Source organism: Leopardus geoffroyi, chromosome E1, assembly GCF_018350155.1.
Source record: "Leopardus geoffroyi isolate Oge1 chromosome E1, O.geoffroyi_Oge1_pat1.0, whole genome shotgun sequence".
In the NCBI taxonomy this organism is placed as follows: domain Eukaryota; kingdom Metazoa; phylum Chordata; class Mammalia; order Carnivora; family Felidae; genus Leopardus; species Leopardus geoffroyi.
The window spans coordinates 42865193-42881087 of NC_059330.1; the positions used below are offsets into that span (position 1 = coordinate 42865193).

At 42.7% G+C, this 15895-nt stretch overlaps 1 protein-coding gene across 1 annotated transcript in view; it reads left to right on the forward strand.

The window, feature by feature from the left end:
- Positions 1 to 6886: 6886 nt before the first annotated feature.
- DBF4B (DBF4 zinc finger B) overlaps positions 6887 to 15895 on the forward strand; it is a 33618-nt gene continuing 24609 nt past the window's right edge. The window contains 2 exon segments of the mRNA XM_045489190.1: positions 6887 to 7352; positions 7851 to 7916. Coding sequence (XP_045345146.1) covers positions 7883 to 7916 — 34 coding nt within the window. The 5' untranslated portion in view covers positions 6887 to 7352; positions 7851 to 7882.

The following is a 15895-nucleotide window of genomic DNA, read 5'->3' on the forward strand; positions in this document are numbered from 1 at the left end:
CTAGGTTTTACCTAGTTCCTAGTGAATTGTTTATCATCAAGCAATGATACCTATATCCCTAATAATTCTTTTATCTCTTAAGATCTGTTTTGTGTGCCTGGGTGGCTCAGTCAGTTAAGCGTCCAACTTCGGCTCAGGTCACGATCTTGGAATTTGTCGATTGGAGCCCCACATGGGGCTCTGTGCTAACAGCTCAGAGCCTGGAACCTGCTTTAGATTCTGTGTCTCCTTGTCTCTCTAACCCTACCCCGTACCCCACTCTGTCTCTCTGTCTCTCTCTCTCTCTCTCTCTCTCTGTCTCTCACAAAAATAAACATTAAATATGTGTGTGTGTGTGTGTGTGTGTGTGTGTGTTTTAACAGATTTTAATATTGCTGTGTCAGTTTTCTTTCTTCATGTTGCCGGACATTGAGAGGCAGCACAGAGCCGTGTTAAGAGCATGGCCTCTGGGGCGCCTGGGTGGTCAGTCAGTTAAGCGTCCGACTTCAGCTCAGATCACGATCTTACCCTCCATGAGTTCGAGCCCAGAGTCGGGCTCTGGGCTGAAGGCTCAGAGCCTGGAGCCTGCTTCCGATTCTGTGTCTCCCTCTCTCTCTGACCCTCCCCCCTGTTCATGCTCTGTCTCTCTCTGTCTCAAAAATAAACAAACGTTAAAAAAAATTAAAAAAAAAAAAAAAAGGGCATGGCCTCTCTAGTCAAACTGCCTGGGTTCAAATCCCAGCCCTAATACTTTCTGGCTGTGTGACCTCAAGCAAGTTATAACCTCAGTGTTCCCATGTAGAAAATGGGCATTGTTAACTACTCACCTCACCAGGTTTTTAGGAGGATTAAAGTAATTACTATTTTTAAGGCACTTTGGGGGCCCCTGGGTTGAGGGTCAGACTCTTGGCTTCCGCTTAGTTCACGATCTCACAGTTCACAGGAGTGACCCCATCACACAGTCAGGCTCTGTGCAGACAGTATGAGCCTGCTTGAGATTCTGTCTTTCCCCTTCTCTCTCTGCCTCTCCCCTGCCCGTGCTTGTGCACTCTCTCTCTCTCTCTCTCTCTCAAAATAAATAAATAAATTTTAAAGCACTTGAATATCATGGTATAAGAGCTACCTATGTATTTATAAAATAGAGTAATTAAATATATCTGCGTTCCTTTTCTGTGTCATCATTTTATAGGCATTCCTCTGATAAACACCGTATATAACTGGTAGATACTGCAGTGCTGCAGTAGATATTACGTAAGTCCTAGCACATATGTGTATGTGTGTCTGTAGAGTAACTCCTAAAAATGAGATTGCCAGGTGGAAAGATGTACATCTGTAATTGTGCTAGGGAGGGCCAAATTGCCTTACACAGGAGACTGGTACAGCCCCAATGCAAGGATTTTGGCACTATCTAGCAAAATTGATCTTTGCCAGTCTGTTAAATGAAAAATGGCATTTCAGTGTAGATTTCATTTGCATTTCCCTTATTTTAAGTGAGATTGAGCATATTGGAATGCTCTTTGTATTTATTTTCCTATGAATGTTCCCTTCCCCATTTTCGATTGGGCGGTTGTTCTTTTCTAGATCTATTTATGCAAGTGTTTTAGATATTGGGAGGTCCTTGTTCTATGATGAGCTGAATTTTTTTTTTTTTTTTCACTTTAAGCACTTTCCTTCAGGAATCAAGAAAAATGCTGAGAAAGAAGATTTTGAAGTACTATCTCAAAATATTTTCTGCCAGATAGTAAAAGGTACCTTTTTCTGGTCACTGACTTTGCACTAAATGCATGTTTAATATTCAAAACCTCACTCTGCGGGTGGCTAGGTGGCTCAGTGGGACTCTTGATTTGGGCTCAGGTCATGATCCCACAATTTGGGAGATCGAGCCCCATGTCAGGCTCTGTGCTGACAGCATGGAGCCTGCTTGGGATTTTCTATCTCCCTCTCTCTGTCCCTCCTCTGCTCACGTGTGTACACTTTCTCTCTCTCTCTGTCTCAAAATAATAAACTTAAAAAAAATTAAAACCCCATTTTCTGTTAGATAATGTTATCTTCCTATTAGAAATGAAAAAACTAAAGATCAGAGAGATTCAGTCATTCAATTCGTGCAACAAATATTTAGTAAGCACCCACCAGGTTCTTCATTTTGGGCAAAGAGCAGTGAGGGAAACAGGAAAGGTCCTTCACTTTGTTGTCTTGCATTCTGGCTGGGGAAATATAGACAACAAACCGGTAAACAGATAAGATACTTTCTGAGAGTGTTAAGTGCCGTGAACAACATAAGCCAAAGTGGCACACCCGGCAAGGAATGGGGGAGCTGCTGTTAGGTTGGATGGTCTCTGCAGTCCCATATGAAAAAGTGAGATCCAATCTGATGCCTAGAAGGAAAAAGAAGAAATGGGAAATGGAGCTGTTAGTGCAAAGGCCCTAAGGCAGCAACAAGTTTGGCTCATTCAAGACACTGGGAAGTTTGGGGGGGCCTGGGTGGCTCAGTGGGTTAAGCAGCTGACCTTGGCTCAGGTCATGATCTCCCAATTCACAGGTTCAAGCCCCGCGTCGGGCTCTGTGCTGACAGCTTGGAGCCTGGAGCCTGCTGGGAATTCTGTGTCTCCCTCTCTCTCTGCCCCTCCCCTGCTCACACTTAGTCTCTCTCTGTCTCTCACAAAAATAAACATTAAGAAAAAAATTTTTTAAAAGACACAGGTAAGTTTGGTCAGGGGAGCAAAGAGGGAAAGCTGCTGGGTGGGTTGGAAAGGGAGGGTAGTTTGACTGGTTTTATTTGTCAGTCAGGATAAGCTAGGTTCGCAAATTCTGAAATGGGTTTGCTTTGGTTTCAGCCCCCTATTTTCTTTTTTAAAAATTGAGGATTCCAAACAGCTTTTTTTATGCATTTATCAGTTATCTGTTGCTGTGTCACCCCAAAATATGACTTAAAACAACGCCAGGCACTGACTTTCTCTGGGTTGTCTGTGGGCCTGGAATCTGGGAGCAGCTTGGTTGGGCTTTTCTGACTTGGGATCTCTTGTGGGATTGCAGTCATCGAAAGCTTAGCTAAGGCTGAAGAATCCATCTCCTTGTGAGATGGCTCCATCACAGTAGGGGGTGCTGCTGTTCGCAGGAAGCCTCCATTCCTCTGTCTCCACAAGAGCCTCTCCACAGCATACTTGAGTGTTCTCAAGCCATGATTGCTGGCTTCCCTCACAGCAGGTGATCTAAGAAACAGCAATGTGGATGTTGAAATACTTTTTATGACCCCGTCTCAGAAGTTGCACATCCTTATTTCCTCTAATGGTAACTCACCCTGTTTGATGTGGTCATGACTACCAGGAATTGAATATCCTTACAGGCCATCTGGGGAGACTGGCCACCACAATGTTGTAGAGGCCATTTTTAGGCCACAGGCTTGAACGATGGAAACCTGAGTAAGGTAGAAGAGCCCAGGGTGACCCCAGCTCTCTGGCTGAATACAGAGAGGCCCAGCAGGCTACCCACCTCAAAATATCCATAGGCCCTAACTAACCAATGGGCTATTTACAAGCAGGCACAGTTACCAAAAAAGGGAAAATTCCACAGGTCTTTATACCTCTTCACCTTCTCTCTTTAAAAACCGCCTCCAGCCACTGCCTCATTACCAACAGCCTCTCCTCTGCTGTCTTGCCCACCGCGCCCTTGTAGTGTATTTAATAAATTTTCTCCTTTGTTCTGCCTGGGGTGAATCCTTCCACTGCCTGTGCCCCCGGCCCTCACCCTATCAGAATGCCCCACATTTGGGGGTCCCTATCCAATCGAGAGAGACACCACAAATGGGGGTATTTTTCAATTTAAATTTATAAATTGGGGTGGTTCAGTCAGCTAAGTGTCCCACTTCAACTCAGTTCATGATCTCGTAGTTTGTCAGTTGCAAGCCCCGTGTCCTGTCAGGCTCTCCACTATCGGCTCAGAGCCCGCTTTGGATCCCTGTCTCCCTCACTCTTTGCCCTTCCCAGCCTGTGCTCTCTCACTGTCTCTCTGTCTCTGTCTCTGTCTCTCTCAAAAATAAATAAACATTGGGGCGCCTGGGTGGCGCAGTCGGTTAAGCGTCCGACTTCAGCCAGGTCACGATCTCGCGGTCCGGGAGTTCGAGCCCCGCGTCAGGCTCTGGGCTGATGGCTCAGAGCCTGGAGCCTGTTTCCGATTCTGTGTCTCCCTCTCTCTCTGCCCCTCCCCCGTTCATGCTCTGTCTCTCTCTGTCCCAAAAATAAATAAACGTTGAAAAAAAAAATAAATTAAAAAAAAATAAATAAATAAACATTAAAAAATTTTAATTTATACATAGAAAGATTTTATATATTTGAATATATATTTAGGAAATAAAATCTGTGATATTTACCACATTAGAAATTAAAGTTTAAAAATATTGTTGATTGGGGCACCTGGGTGACTCAGTGGGTTCAACTTCAGCTCAGGTCATGATCTCACAGTTCCCCAGTTCAAGCTCCGCGTTGGGCTCTGTGCTAACAGCTCAGGGCCTGGATTCTGTTTCAGATTGTGTGCATCTGACCTTATCTCTGACCCTCCCCCACTCACGCTCTAGTTCTCTCTCAAAAAAAAATTTAAAAAATTAAAATTAAAAAAATAAAAATACTGTTCATTGAGGGGCATCTGGGTGGCTCAGTCAGTTAAGTGTCCAACTCTAGATTTCAGCTCAGGTCATGATCTCATGGTTTGGGAGTTCGAGCTCTGCGTTGGGCTTATGCTGGCAGTGTGGAGCCTGCTTGGAATTCATTCTCTCTCTCTCTCTGTCTCTCCCTCCCTCCCTCCCTCCCTGTCTCCTCCTCTCCACTGCTCACGTTCTCTCTCTCTCAGTAAGGAAAAACTTTAAAAATATATTGTTCATTATGTCCATTATGTGTTAACTTAAATAATGCACTTTTAATGAAAAAATATTTTCCAAAACAAAAATAATTAGAAGAATGGCATTGTTTCTAATATTTTAAACAGAAGAGTGTTAGATTCTTACTTTTGCTTCTGCATACTCCACTAAACATTCATGAGAGAATGAGAATGAAAAATGGAAAATAATGTTTCTGTGTTATTACCAAAATAGTTTTGACTTCATGGAACCTTCTGAAAGGACTGTGCTACACTTTGGGAACCTTGGACTTGATTATGATATAGTAACAAATGATACCAAAATCTCAGTAGCTTAAAATAATAAAGGTTTATTTCTTGCTTATGCTACAAATCTATTTGGGGTTGCCCCTGGTTCTGTTCCCTGTCATCTTTACTCAGGAACTCAAGCTGACAGGTCAGCTTCTAGCTAGGACATTGCCTGTCATTGTGATGGGATAAAAGAACTTGGTAAATGATCCTGTCTCTTAGAACTTGTGCTTGAGGGGCACCTGGGTGGCTCAGTCGGTTAAGCGGCCGACTTCGGCTCAGGTCATGATCTCACGGTCTGTGAGTTCAAGCCCCGCGTCAGGCTCTGTGCTGACAGCTCAGAGCCTGGAGCCTGTTTCAGATTCTGTGTCTCCCTCTCTCTGACCCTCCCCTGTTCATGCTCTGTCTCTCCCTGTCTCAAAAATAAATAAAAACGGTAAAAAAAAAAAAATTATAAAACTTGTGCTTGAAAGTGATGTCATTTTTTTTCTTTTTTCATCAGCCAAAGCGAGTCACATGGCCAAGCTTTAGTTCATCAGAGCTGTTATGTATAGTCTAGTGTAGGGAGGGGCCCCACTGGAAGGGATAAAAGTGTGTATATATATGTATATATATGTATATATATATATGTGTATATATGTATATATATGTATATATATGTGTATATATGTGTATATGTATATATATGTATATATATATGTGTGTATATATATATATATACACACACACACACACACACGTATATATAAATAATATAGTGCTTAGAGAATGGATTATTTGGGATGGATGTAGGAAGCTACTCGAGTAAAAGTAGTGTTGGGGTGCCTGGCTGGCTTAGTCAGTAGAGCATGCAACTCCTGATCCAGAATCATGAGTTTGAGCCCCACACTGGGGATAGAGTTTACTTTAAAAAAAAAAAAAAGAAAAAGCAGAAGTTGTGTTAAAAATTGACACAGTGCTTCGGGCAAGCAGGTATGGTGGCTTGAACTAAGATGGTAGAGGTGGTCTGATGCAAGATGTACTTTGGAGTTGGTAGAATTTGTTTCTAGAGTGGGAGTGGGGATAAGCTGAAGTAGGATAACCTCTAGGTTTTTGTCTTGAACAACTGAGTGGATTATGTGACATTTACTGTGATGGAGAAGAATACCTGGGGTTTTTTGAAGGGTGGGACAGTGAAAGAAATGTTCTGTTTTGAATGTGTTGAGCCGGAGGTGTGCATTAGACATACAAGCAGAAATGTCCAGTATCCACTTGAATATAGAAGTCTGGAGATCAAGGGAGAGATCAGAACCAGATGTAGAAGTTCTGCAGGCATTAGCACAGAACTGATTGTAAAGCCATAGAGTTGAATGAGATCTCCTGGGAAGGAAGTGGTAATATGGAAGAGAATAGGACTAAGGGCTAAAGCCTTGACATGCTGCAACATTATAGGTGGAACAATGGCTTCAGATTCAGCAAAGGAGATTGTGGAGCCATTAAGGGAAGGTGCAGGCTCGTAGAAATAGGAGCAAAATGAAGAAACTGGCTCAGGAAGGAAGGAATAGTCTCCTTTAATGTTCTAGAAGTTGGATCAGTTGAGTACAGCAAAGTGACCATAGGATTTGGGAACGTGGAAGTTACAGTTGACCTAGACAAGTACAGTTTTAGTGGAGAGGTGAGGGTCACACTAATTACATGAGTTGAACAAATGAGGAGACACCTCTTTTGAGATTTTTTTTTTGTTGGGTGGGTAAGTGGAGAAAAGGGAGGGAAACAAAGATGTGAAGATGAAATGATGTGTATGTGAAATCTTTTTGTAAATGCTCCGTGATAGGCCTATTTTGTTATTATCGAACTCCTAGGAATTTCAAACCAGCTCAGTGTGAAGAATCATGAAAACTAGGCTACCACTAGTCCTCAACTTCCTGTCTGTTAAGGCGCAGAGTATCTCCACCCAATGAAAAGCCAAGAAATGAAGGGAAGGGACGGATGGAGAACGGCGGCCGGAATAGGAAGGGAGAAGGGAGGTTTTGCTGAGGTTAACATTGACCTCGCAGGGCCACCGTAGGGCAGACCCTCGCAGCTATTACGCTGTATTAGGGGCGGGGCCGACAGGAAATTTAAACCCGAGCCGCGGCCCAGGGCGCCTGGAGACTGGTCGTGTACTTGCGGAGAGGCCACGGCCACTCGGTCGTTGGAAAAAGCTCATGGAGCCCGCGAATACACTACGGAGACCTTGAGGAGGGAGCCAGGAAAGGGTACGGATGCCGGGAAGGGGAAGATGGGGTAAGAAGGAAGGTGGAAGGAAGGGGTTAAACGAGTGTAGAGAGGATAAGAGATCGGGAAGGTGCACAGGAATTGGGGAGCTGATAGGGGCAGAAGCTGAGGAGCGTAGAGGGGCCGAGAAGAAGGGCTTACTGGCGTTGAGGAGGTAGAGGTCTAAAGGTGGCAAGGGACTGAGGGGACAAGAGCCTGGAGGGAAGCACGGGGATTGAAATACAAAAGGGGTGGCCAAGAGGCCATGGGAGTGAAGGCGCAGAGTTCTAGAGGGGGCGGCGGGATTGAAGGACAAGAGGCACGGGAGGTGAGATGGGATATGGATTGTGATGGAGTTCAGTCTTCCTTCCCCCCCTCCCCGGGAGCTGCGCTGGGGGGTTTGCAGGAATTGGGAGGCCGGGGATGGGGGTTGGGGGAGAGGGTAGTAGAAGGTCGAAGGCTAATGAAGGTGGTTCTGATGCTGTTTTGTCCTCTCTCAGGTGACGGCAAATTCTCAGAGCTGCAGAGTTCTATGGCTGAGAGTAGGCTCCGGGCTCCTATCGTAGGTAGGTAACAGGTCAGAACTAGGGATGCGAGGTCGAAGTTGGTACTCCTGCACCAAGTCTTTTGGGATGAAAATCATGGTCGGGAATTGTTAGCGCTATTGAGGTTTCCTAATTACTTAGTGGCTTTGAGTGTGTGTATATGGAGGGATGGCATGAATCACTTAGGAATTCATGGTAAAGGTCAAGTAAGAGCTTTCAGTCTGATATTACTAACAAGATGAGCAGATGGAGAGTCAGGATAGAGTACCTTATTAAGCTCATATTCATGGTTATTTTTACCATAAACCCACCGAAATAGACAAGTATTGCAGCCATACTCACTTCCGTCACTTCCCTCCCCTCCCCTAGTTTCTTCTAGTTTTAGTTCTGGATTGTTAGAGATACAAGCTTTGGTTGCCTTTGAAACAGCAATACACTTTACTAAGTTATTTACTCTTTGTTTGCTGGAGGACTTTCTCCAAGAGTGTTTTCAAAAGGGGGCTTTATGTGATAAACATTCTGAAGCTTGTATGCCTGAGAATATCTTGATTTCTTCTTTGTGTTAAATTCTTGAGTCAAAGTTTTTTTCCTTCAGCATTTTCTTCCTGCAAAAAGTAGATGTTGTTGGGGTGCCCAGGTGGCTCAGCAGGTTAAGCACCCGACTTCAGCTCATGTCATGATCTCACCGTTTGTGAGTTCCAGCCCCACATGGGGCTCTCTGCTGTCAGCGCACAGCCTCTTTCAGATCTTTTCTCCCTCTCTCTCTCTCTCTCTCTCTGCCCCATTTGTACGCATTCTCTCTCTCTCTCTCAAAAAAAAAAAAGGTGTTGTTGATAATTGATGTAGGTCTGATTCTTGTTTCTTTGTAAGTGATCTGCTTTTTTCTTTTTTTTTTTTTTTTTTTAATGTTTATTTTTTATTTTTGAGAGAGAAAATCCCAAGCAGTCTCTGCATTGTCAGCACAGAGCCCAACGTGGGACTTGAACTCATGAACCCGAGATCATGACCTAAGCCAAAATCAAGAGTCAGATGCTTAACCAACTGAGCCACCCAGGTGCCCCCTTGGCCTACTTTTTTTCATTGGAAGATTTTAGATGATTATCTTCATATTTGTTCTTAAAATTCACTGTAACATGACTATGAAATTTGAAGGGTTTTAAAAAATTTTTATTATAGTTTTATGGTTTCATAATTTTAAGAGGCTAGGTCTATGTCTATGTCTCTGCCTCTCACACACCCACCCTCGCCTCCTGTTTCCTACTCTCTAGAGTGCCATTGTTTACAGCTCTTACAGCTATTTCTTCTAATATTTAGCTACTTATTTCTAAATAGCATGCCCATACTGCCTTTGTTTTCTTTTTTAATATTTAAAAAATTTTTTTTCCTAATCTTTATTTATTTTTGAGAGAGAGACAGAGCGTGAGCAGGGGAGAAACAGAGAGAGAGGGAGACACGGAATCCGAAGCAGGCTCCAGGCTCCAAGCTGTCAGCACAGAGCCTGATGCGGGGCTCGAACCCACGAACTGTAAGAGCATGACCTGAGCCGAAGTCAGACGCTTAACCGACTGAGCCATCCAGGCGCCCTTTAAGATTTTATTTTTAAGTAATCTCTACACACAACATGGGGCTTGAACTCACAACCCCAAAATCAAGAGTTAAATGCTCTTCCAACCCAACCAGCCAGGTGCCCCTGCTTTTGTTGTTTTTAACTTAAATTATATCTGTTGACTTCCTAGTATGGAAAATAAAAATTTTTTTTTCTGTCTCCCCACTTAGCACACACAAACACACACATTTTCCTCCTCTCCTCCTCCTAGTGCATATGTAGTCATCTTTGATTGGTCATTTATTTATTTGCAGTATCCTGATTATGTTTATTCACAGATGACCCATGTAGTAAACTAGGAAATATGCTTCATTTTCTTTTCTTTTTTTTTTTTTTTAATGTGTGTTTATTTTTGAGAGAGAGACAGAGCAGGGGAGGGACAGAGAGAGAGAGGACAGAGACACAGAATCCAGAGCAGGCTGGTTCCAGGCTCTGAGCAGTCAGCACAGAGCCTGACGTGGGGCCTCGAACCCACAAACCGTGAGATTATGACCTGAGCGGAAGTTGGACGCTTAACTGACTGAGCCCCAATATGCTTCATTTTCTATGTATGATCCCTAATTCATGTTCAGACTCTTACCAGAAGTATAAGCCTTCCCTCAGTATTTTCACGCTCATCTGAGAATCCATCAGTTTCTTCTTTGTCTGGAGAACATACCTTCTGAAACCATTTATCTTAGTACTCTAGTCTGGTCCAGCTGAGCGCTAGGCTTGTTGCACTGATTTCATCCTAGAAACTCCCTTCATCGTTCTGGGGATTTCCCTTGGTTTTTCCTGTGTAGGATCCCCTCTATCATAAATTCCTATGTTTTTCTCTCTACATTTACTTCCTCATCTTGATAGAGTACCCCTTCTAGTATAGCTTCCTGAGAAAGGGTACTAGACAAATTTTTCAAGACCTGCAGGTCTTACAATTCTTTATGTTAACTTATATTTGAATGATAGTTCAGCTGGTTAAATAGTTCTAGGCTGCAAATAATTTTTCCCCAGAATTTTGAAGACATATTCCACTTTTTTCTTTTAAGTGTACAATCTTTTTGTTTTCTTTAATTTTTTATTTTGGAGGGGGTGGGGCAGAGGAAGAGGGAGAGAGAGAGAATCTTTTTTTTTTTTTTTTTTAACGTTTTTTATTTATTTTTGGGAGAGAGAGATAGAGTGTGAGCAGGGGATGGGCAGAGAGAAGGAGACACAGAATCGGGAGCAGCTCCAGGCTCTGAGCTGTCAGCACAGAGCCCAAGTGGGGTTTGAACTCACAAACTGTGAGATCATGACCTGAGCCGAAGTCGGATGTGGACGTTTAACTGACTGAGCCACCTAGGCGCCCCGTGGAGGGAATCTTAAGCAGGCTCCACACCCAGCTTGGAGCCCAACTTGAGGCTCAATCTCATGACCATGAGATCATGACCTCATCCAAAATCAGAGTCAGACGCTTAACTGACTGAGCCACCCAGGTGCCCTGTTGTAATTTTTAATTCCAGTATAATTTACATGCAGTATTCTGTTGTTTCATATGTACAATATAGTGATTCAGCCACTTTCCACTTGTAGTTTGTAGTGTAGGGCGAAGTCTGATTCTGTGAATATTTCTACCTTCCTCCTGACACAACAAAGGCCTAGACTGGTCTGTCTCTGAACCATCCCTGTCCCCATCTATAGCATTATTGCCATCTAGCAGCAATATGATTATTGTGTGTCTTTTTTACTTCCAAATTAGTCATTATTATCATTATTGTTTTATACAGTGATTGTTTAGATTTATACATATTTTTGGCAAATTTTTGGCATTTCAGTCCTTCCTTGTGGGTCTAGCTTCCTTCATCCCAAAGTATACCTCTGCGAAGTCCTTCAGTAAGAAGTGGTTGGGGAATAAATGGATTTTCTTTGTTTGAAAAATGTCTTTATTTTGCCCTCATTCTTGAATAATTGCCCAGTCAGATATAAATTCTAAGTTGACATTTATTTTCTCCCAGCATTTTAAATACTTATTTTAGTGAAATAAAACATTTAATAATTAAATTATTTTATGGTCTACAGTGACCCTAAAAGCTTCTATTGGAAGCTGTTGGGGATCTAATTTTGCTCTTTATTTCTGCTGATTCTTACCCACAGTGGTTTGTTTCCTTCATGTGTTTTATAATGTTGGAGGGTGAGTTAATGTTTGATGATGCTTTATATGAGGAAATTTGGGAACCCTGAGCTAAGCTGTGCCTCTAGAATTGATTTGCATTTAGTTACTTGAAAGTATGCCAAAGGTGTTAGGAGCTGGGATTACTTTTTATGTTAATTTCTCTGTTTGATGGTGATGATAGTGGATTCTTAGACCACATAAGTAATGTGAATTTGAATTCCAAATTCTTGGGAGGCCTATGGTTATGAATTCTCAGAGAAGACATTTTTCTTGCAGAGCCAGGCTAAGAAAGTATTCCTTTTAAAAGGTCTCTTGGTGGATGGATTATTTTCTGATTTACCTTTTCTCCTAGATTCATGTGGAATTTCTCAATTCTAACTCCTCACTCTAGGCAGGTGCAAGACCTTATCTCCTGATCTCCTGGGCGTGTCAGGCTCATCAGTCCCAAACCCTTTGCTTTTAAGCCCACAAACTCCCTCAGGGCAGTCAGCATTGGCTTTCCCCACTGTGGTTTTCAGTTTTCTCATTATTTGGGGGCATTTGTGGAATCTTACTTATTGATTTTGTGAATTTAGCAGTTAGGTGGGATTTGTATTTATATTTTAACTGGTATTTTTAGATATTTTGTATTAGAAAGGCTTTTTTTGTTTTGTTTTTAATGTTTATTTATTTTAACAGAGAGAAAGAGAGCATGTGTCGAGGAGGGGCAGAAAGAAAATCCCAAGCAGGCTGCACACTCACTGTCAATGCAGAGCCAAACTCGGGGCTCGATCTCAGGAACTGTGAGATCATAACCTGAGTGGAAATCAAGTCACGCTTAACCCACTGAACCCCTGTATTAGGAAGGCTTTTAAATTACTGGTCTCCAGTATTACCTGAAATGAAGCCCAAATCCTGTGTTTTGTGGGGTTTTGTTTTGTTTTGTTTTTTCCTCTTTCTCCTTAATGTCCTGAAATTTCTTGACAGTGTGCCCTGATGGGGGACTTTTTTCATTCATGGAGCTGGTACTCGGTGGAAACTTTCATTCTGGAAACTCCTTTTCGTTCTGCAACATTTCTTTCTTTCTTTTTTTTTTTTCATATTATACATTTCTAAAAAGTTTTTCTTTTCTTTTTTTTAAATGTTTGTTTATTTTTGACAGAGAGAGAGAGAGAGAGACAGAGCATGAGTGGGGGAGGGGCAGAGAGAGAGGGAGACACAGAATCTGAAGCAGGCTCCAGGCTCTGAGCTGTCAGCACAGAGCCCCCATGCGGGACTTGAATTCACAGACCACGAGATCATGACCTGAGCCGAAGTTGGATGCTCAACCAACTGAGCCACCCAGGCGCCCCAAAAGTTTTTCTTGTGTTTCATTTTTTATACTTGTCTATGTGTTTATGGAACGCAATGTATTCCTTTATTTCTCTGAGGATATATAGGGTATTGTTTTTAGGTTTCTTCTGCTTTCCTGTATTTTCTCTATTTCCTCTAAGCCTTTTTTCTGTTTGGTAGTTAGATTTCTTGTTAGAAGCTTTCTTTAAATATCTGATCTTTGATTACCCATTCATATTTAAAAGTGAGGCAATGAAATGCCAATTGGAAGGGGGTTATCAGTTGGTAGATTTCATTGTAGGTAATCATGCTGGAACCTGGCAATTTTACGAGGGGGGGGTGTCTTTTTTTTTTTTTTTTTAAGTTTATTTTTGAGAGCGTGAGAGAGTACACAAGCAGAGGAGGCGCAGAGAGAAAGAGGGGGGACACAGAATCCGAAACAGGCTCCAGGCTCTGAGCTGTCAGCACAGAGCCCCATGTGGGGGGAGCTCAAACTCACGAACCATGAGATCATGACCTGAGCGAAGTCAGATGTGTAACTAACTGAGCCACCCAGGTGCCCCTGTCCTTTTTTTTTTTTAATATTTACTTATTTATTTTGAGAGAGAGAGAGTGTGCCAGCATGGGGAGGGGCAGAGAGAGAATCCCAAGCAAGCTCTGCACTGTCAGCGCAGAACCCAACTTCAGGGCTCAATCTCACAAACCATGAGATCGTGACCTGAGCCCAGATGCTTAACCGACTGAGCCACCCAGACACCCCTTGGGGGATATCCTGTATTTCAGGCTGCTATAACAAAACATGGTAGACTGAGTGGCTTAAACACATTTATTTCTCATATTACCAGAGGCTGGTAGTCCCAAGATCAAGATACCAGTAGATTTGTGTTCTTGGTAAGGGCTCGCTTTTAGCCTTGCACATGACTACCATCTCACTATGTGGTTCACATGAGCTCTTCTTTGTGCCCTCATGGATGGAGAGAGAGCACACGCTCTGGTCTCTCTTCTTGTAAGGACACCAGTCCCCTTAGGGGAGCTACACCTCATGATCTCACCTAAACCTAACTACCTTCCAAGGGGTCACTTCCTACTACTATCACATTGCAGGTTATAAGTGTGGTTGTCCGCATTCTGGGAGTTCATTAGGGGATGAGATCTACAGGTCTCACTGTTCATCATGTGGACATCCTCTTAATCTTCTGTGTTTTCATTGGGACTTTATCCCTGCTCTCACCTGTGCTCAGTTTCCTCTAGTCCAGGGATTTTTCATTCTCAGCATTATTGACGTTTAGGATGAGATAATTCTGTTGCAGGGGGTTGTCCTGTGCCTTATACGATGTTAAGCAGCATTCCTGGCTTCTATCGGCTAGAAGCATACGCCCTAACAACGAAAAATATTTCCAGACATTGTCAAATTTCCCCTGGGGGCAAAATCTCCCTCAGTGAAGAACCACTGCTGTAGTTTTGTTTGTTTTATTTATTTATTTATTTATTTATTTATTTATTTATTTATGGATTCCTTGTTCAACATGAGGCTTGAACTCACGACTCTGAGATCAAGAGTCACAAGCTCTACTGACAGCCATCTAGGCACCCCACCATTGCTGTAGTCTTCTGCCAGGGTAGGGGAAGGTTCTGGGTATCTAGCTGTTCCTTTGAAAGGCTTCCAGATAACCTCTTTTTCAGCCCCCCATTTCACTCCAGCATTCTCTTCTGGTCCCTCCAGTTTCAGGGCCTTTCAGCTCCAGCTTGCTTCTCGTTGGCCTTAGATGCCACTTTCTCTGGTCTCCTGCCTGTTTTCCACTCATCCATCTGCTTTCCAGCTTCCACAGTTTACTGGCATCTCTTGTCTCTTGTCATCTTGCCAGTGTCTTTGTCCATTTTTATTCCTTTTTTTTTTTTTTTTGTCATTTTTAGTAGGATTTAAGGAGAGAACAAAAGTTCTCATATTCCTCCTCCATATTTATTCAGAAGCCTAGACCGTTGCTTCTTCAAATGTTTTCTTCTCTCCATTCTTTTTTTCTTTCCCTTTGCAGCCCCTCTGTGATGTTGCTTACACTTCTATTTCCGTCCTCTCCATTTCTTTTTTTTTTTTTTTTTTTTTTAATTTTTTTTTTTTTTCAACGTTTATTTATTTTTGGGACAGAGAGAGACAGAGCATGAACGGGGGAGGGGCAGAGAGAGAGGGAGACACAGAATCGGAAACAGGCTCCAGGCCCTGAGCCATCAGCCCAGAGCCTGACGCGGGGCTCGAACTCACGGACCGCGAGATCGTGACCTGGCTGAAGTCGGACGCCTAACCGACTGCGCCACCCAGGCGCCCCTCCATTTCTTTATCTCCTCTCGATACCTTCTGGAAGAGTCCCTCCACCTGAGCTAGTAGCTCACACTGTGTTACAAGATTTAACTCCCATATATTTAGAGTTTGGTTTTTTCCCTGTTCATTCTTCACTTTAAAGAAAGTTCAGACTTAGAAATTTCAAAACCGGGGGTTCCTGTATACTCCTAGCCCAGCTTCTTCCAAATACTTACATCTTATGTAACCATAGTACAATTTGAAAACTCAGGAAATTATAATATTGATAAAATATTAGTTAGTCTATAAATCTTATTCAGATTCTACTAATTGTTTCCTGGCATCTTTTTTTCTGGTTTATGATCCAATCCAGAATCACGCCCTGCTTTGAGTTGTCATATCTCCTTAGCCTCCCTTCCATTTGGGAGGAGGTCTTCTTTATTTGTTGTTCATGACTTTGGTACTTCAGAAGGACAGAATGCCCCTCAATTTGAGTTTGTGTACTATGTCCCTATGGTTGGATCTAGGTTGTGCATTTTTGACAAAGAAGTGATGTTGTGCCCTTTGTAGGATGTGGTGTCAGAAAGCACATGAGTGGCTAAGGCTCATCACTGGTCACGTTAACTTGATCATTTGATTAAAGTGGTGTCTGGAAGGTTTCT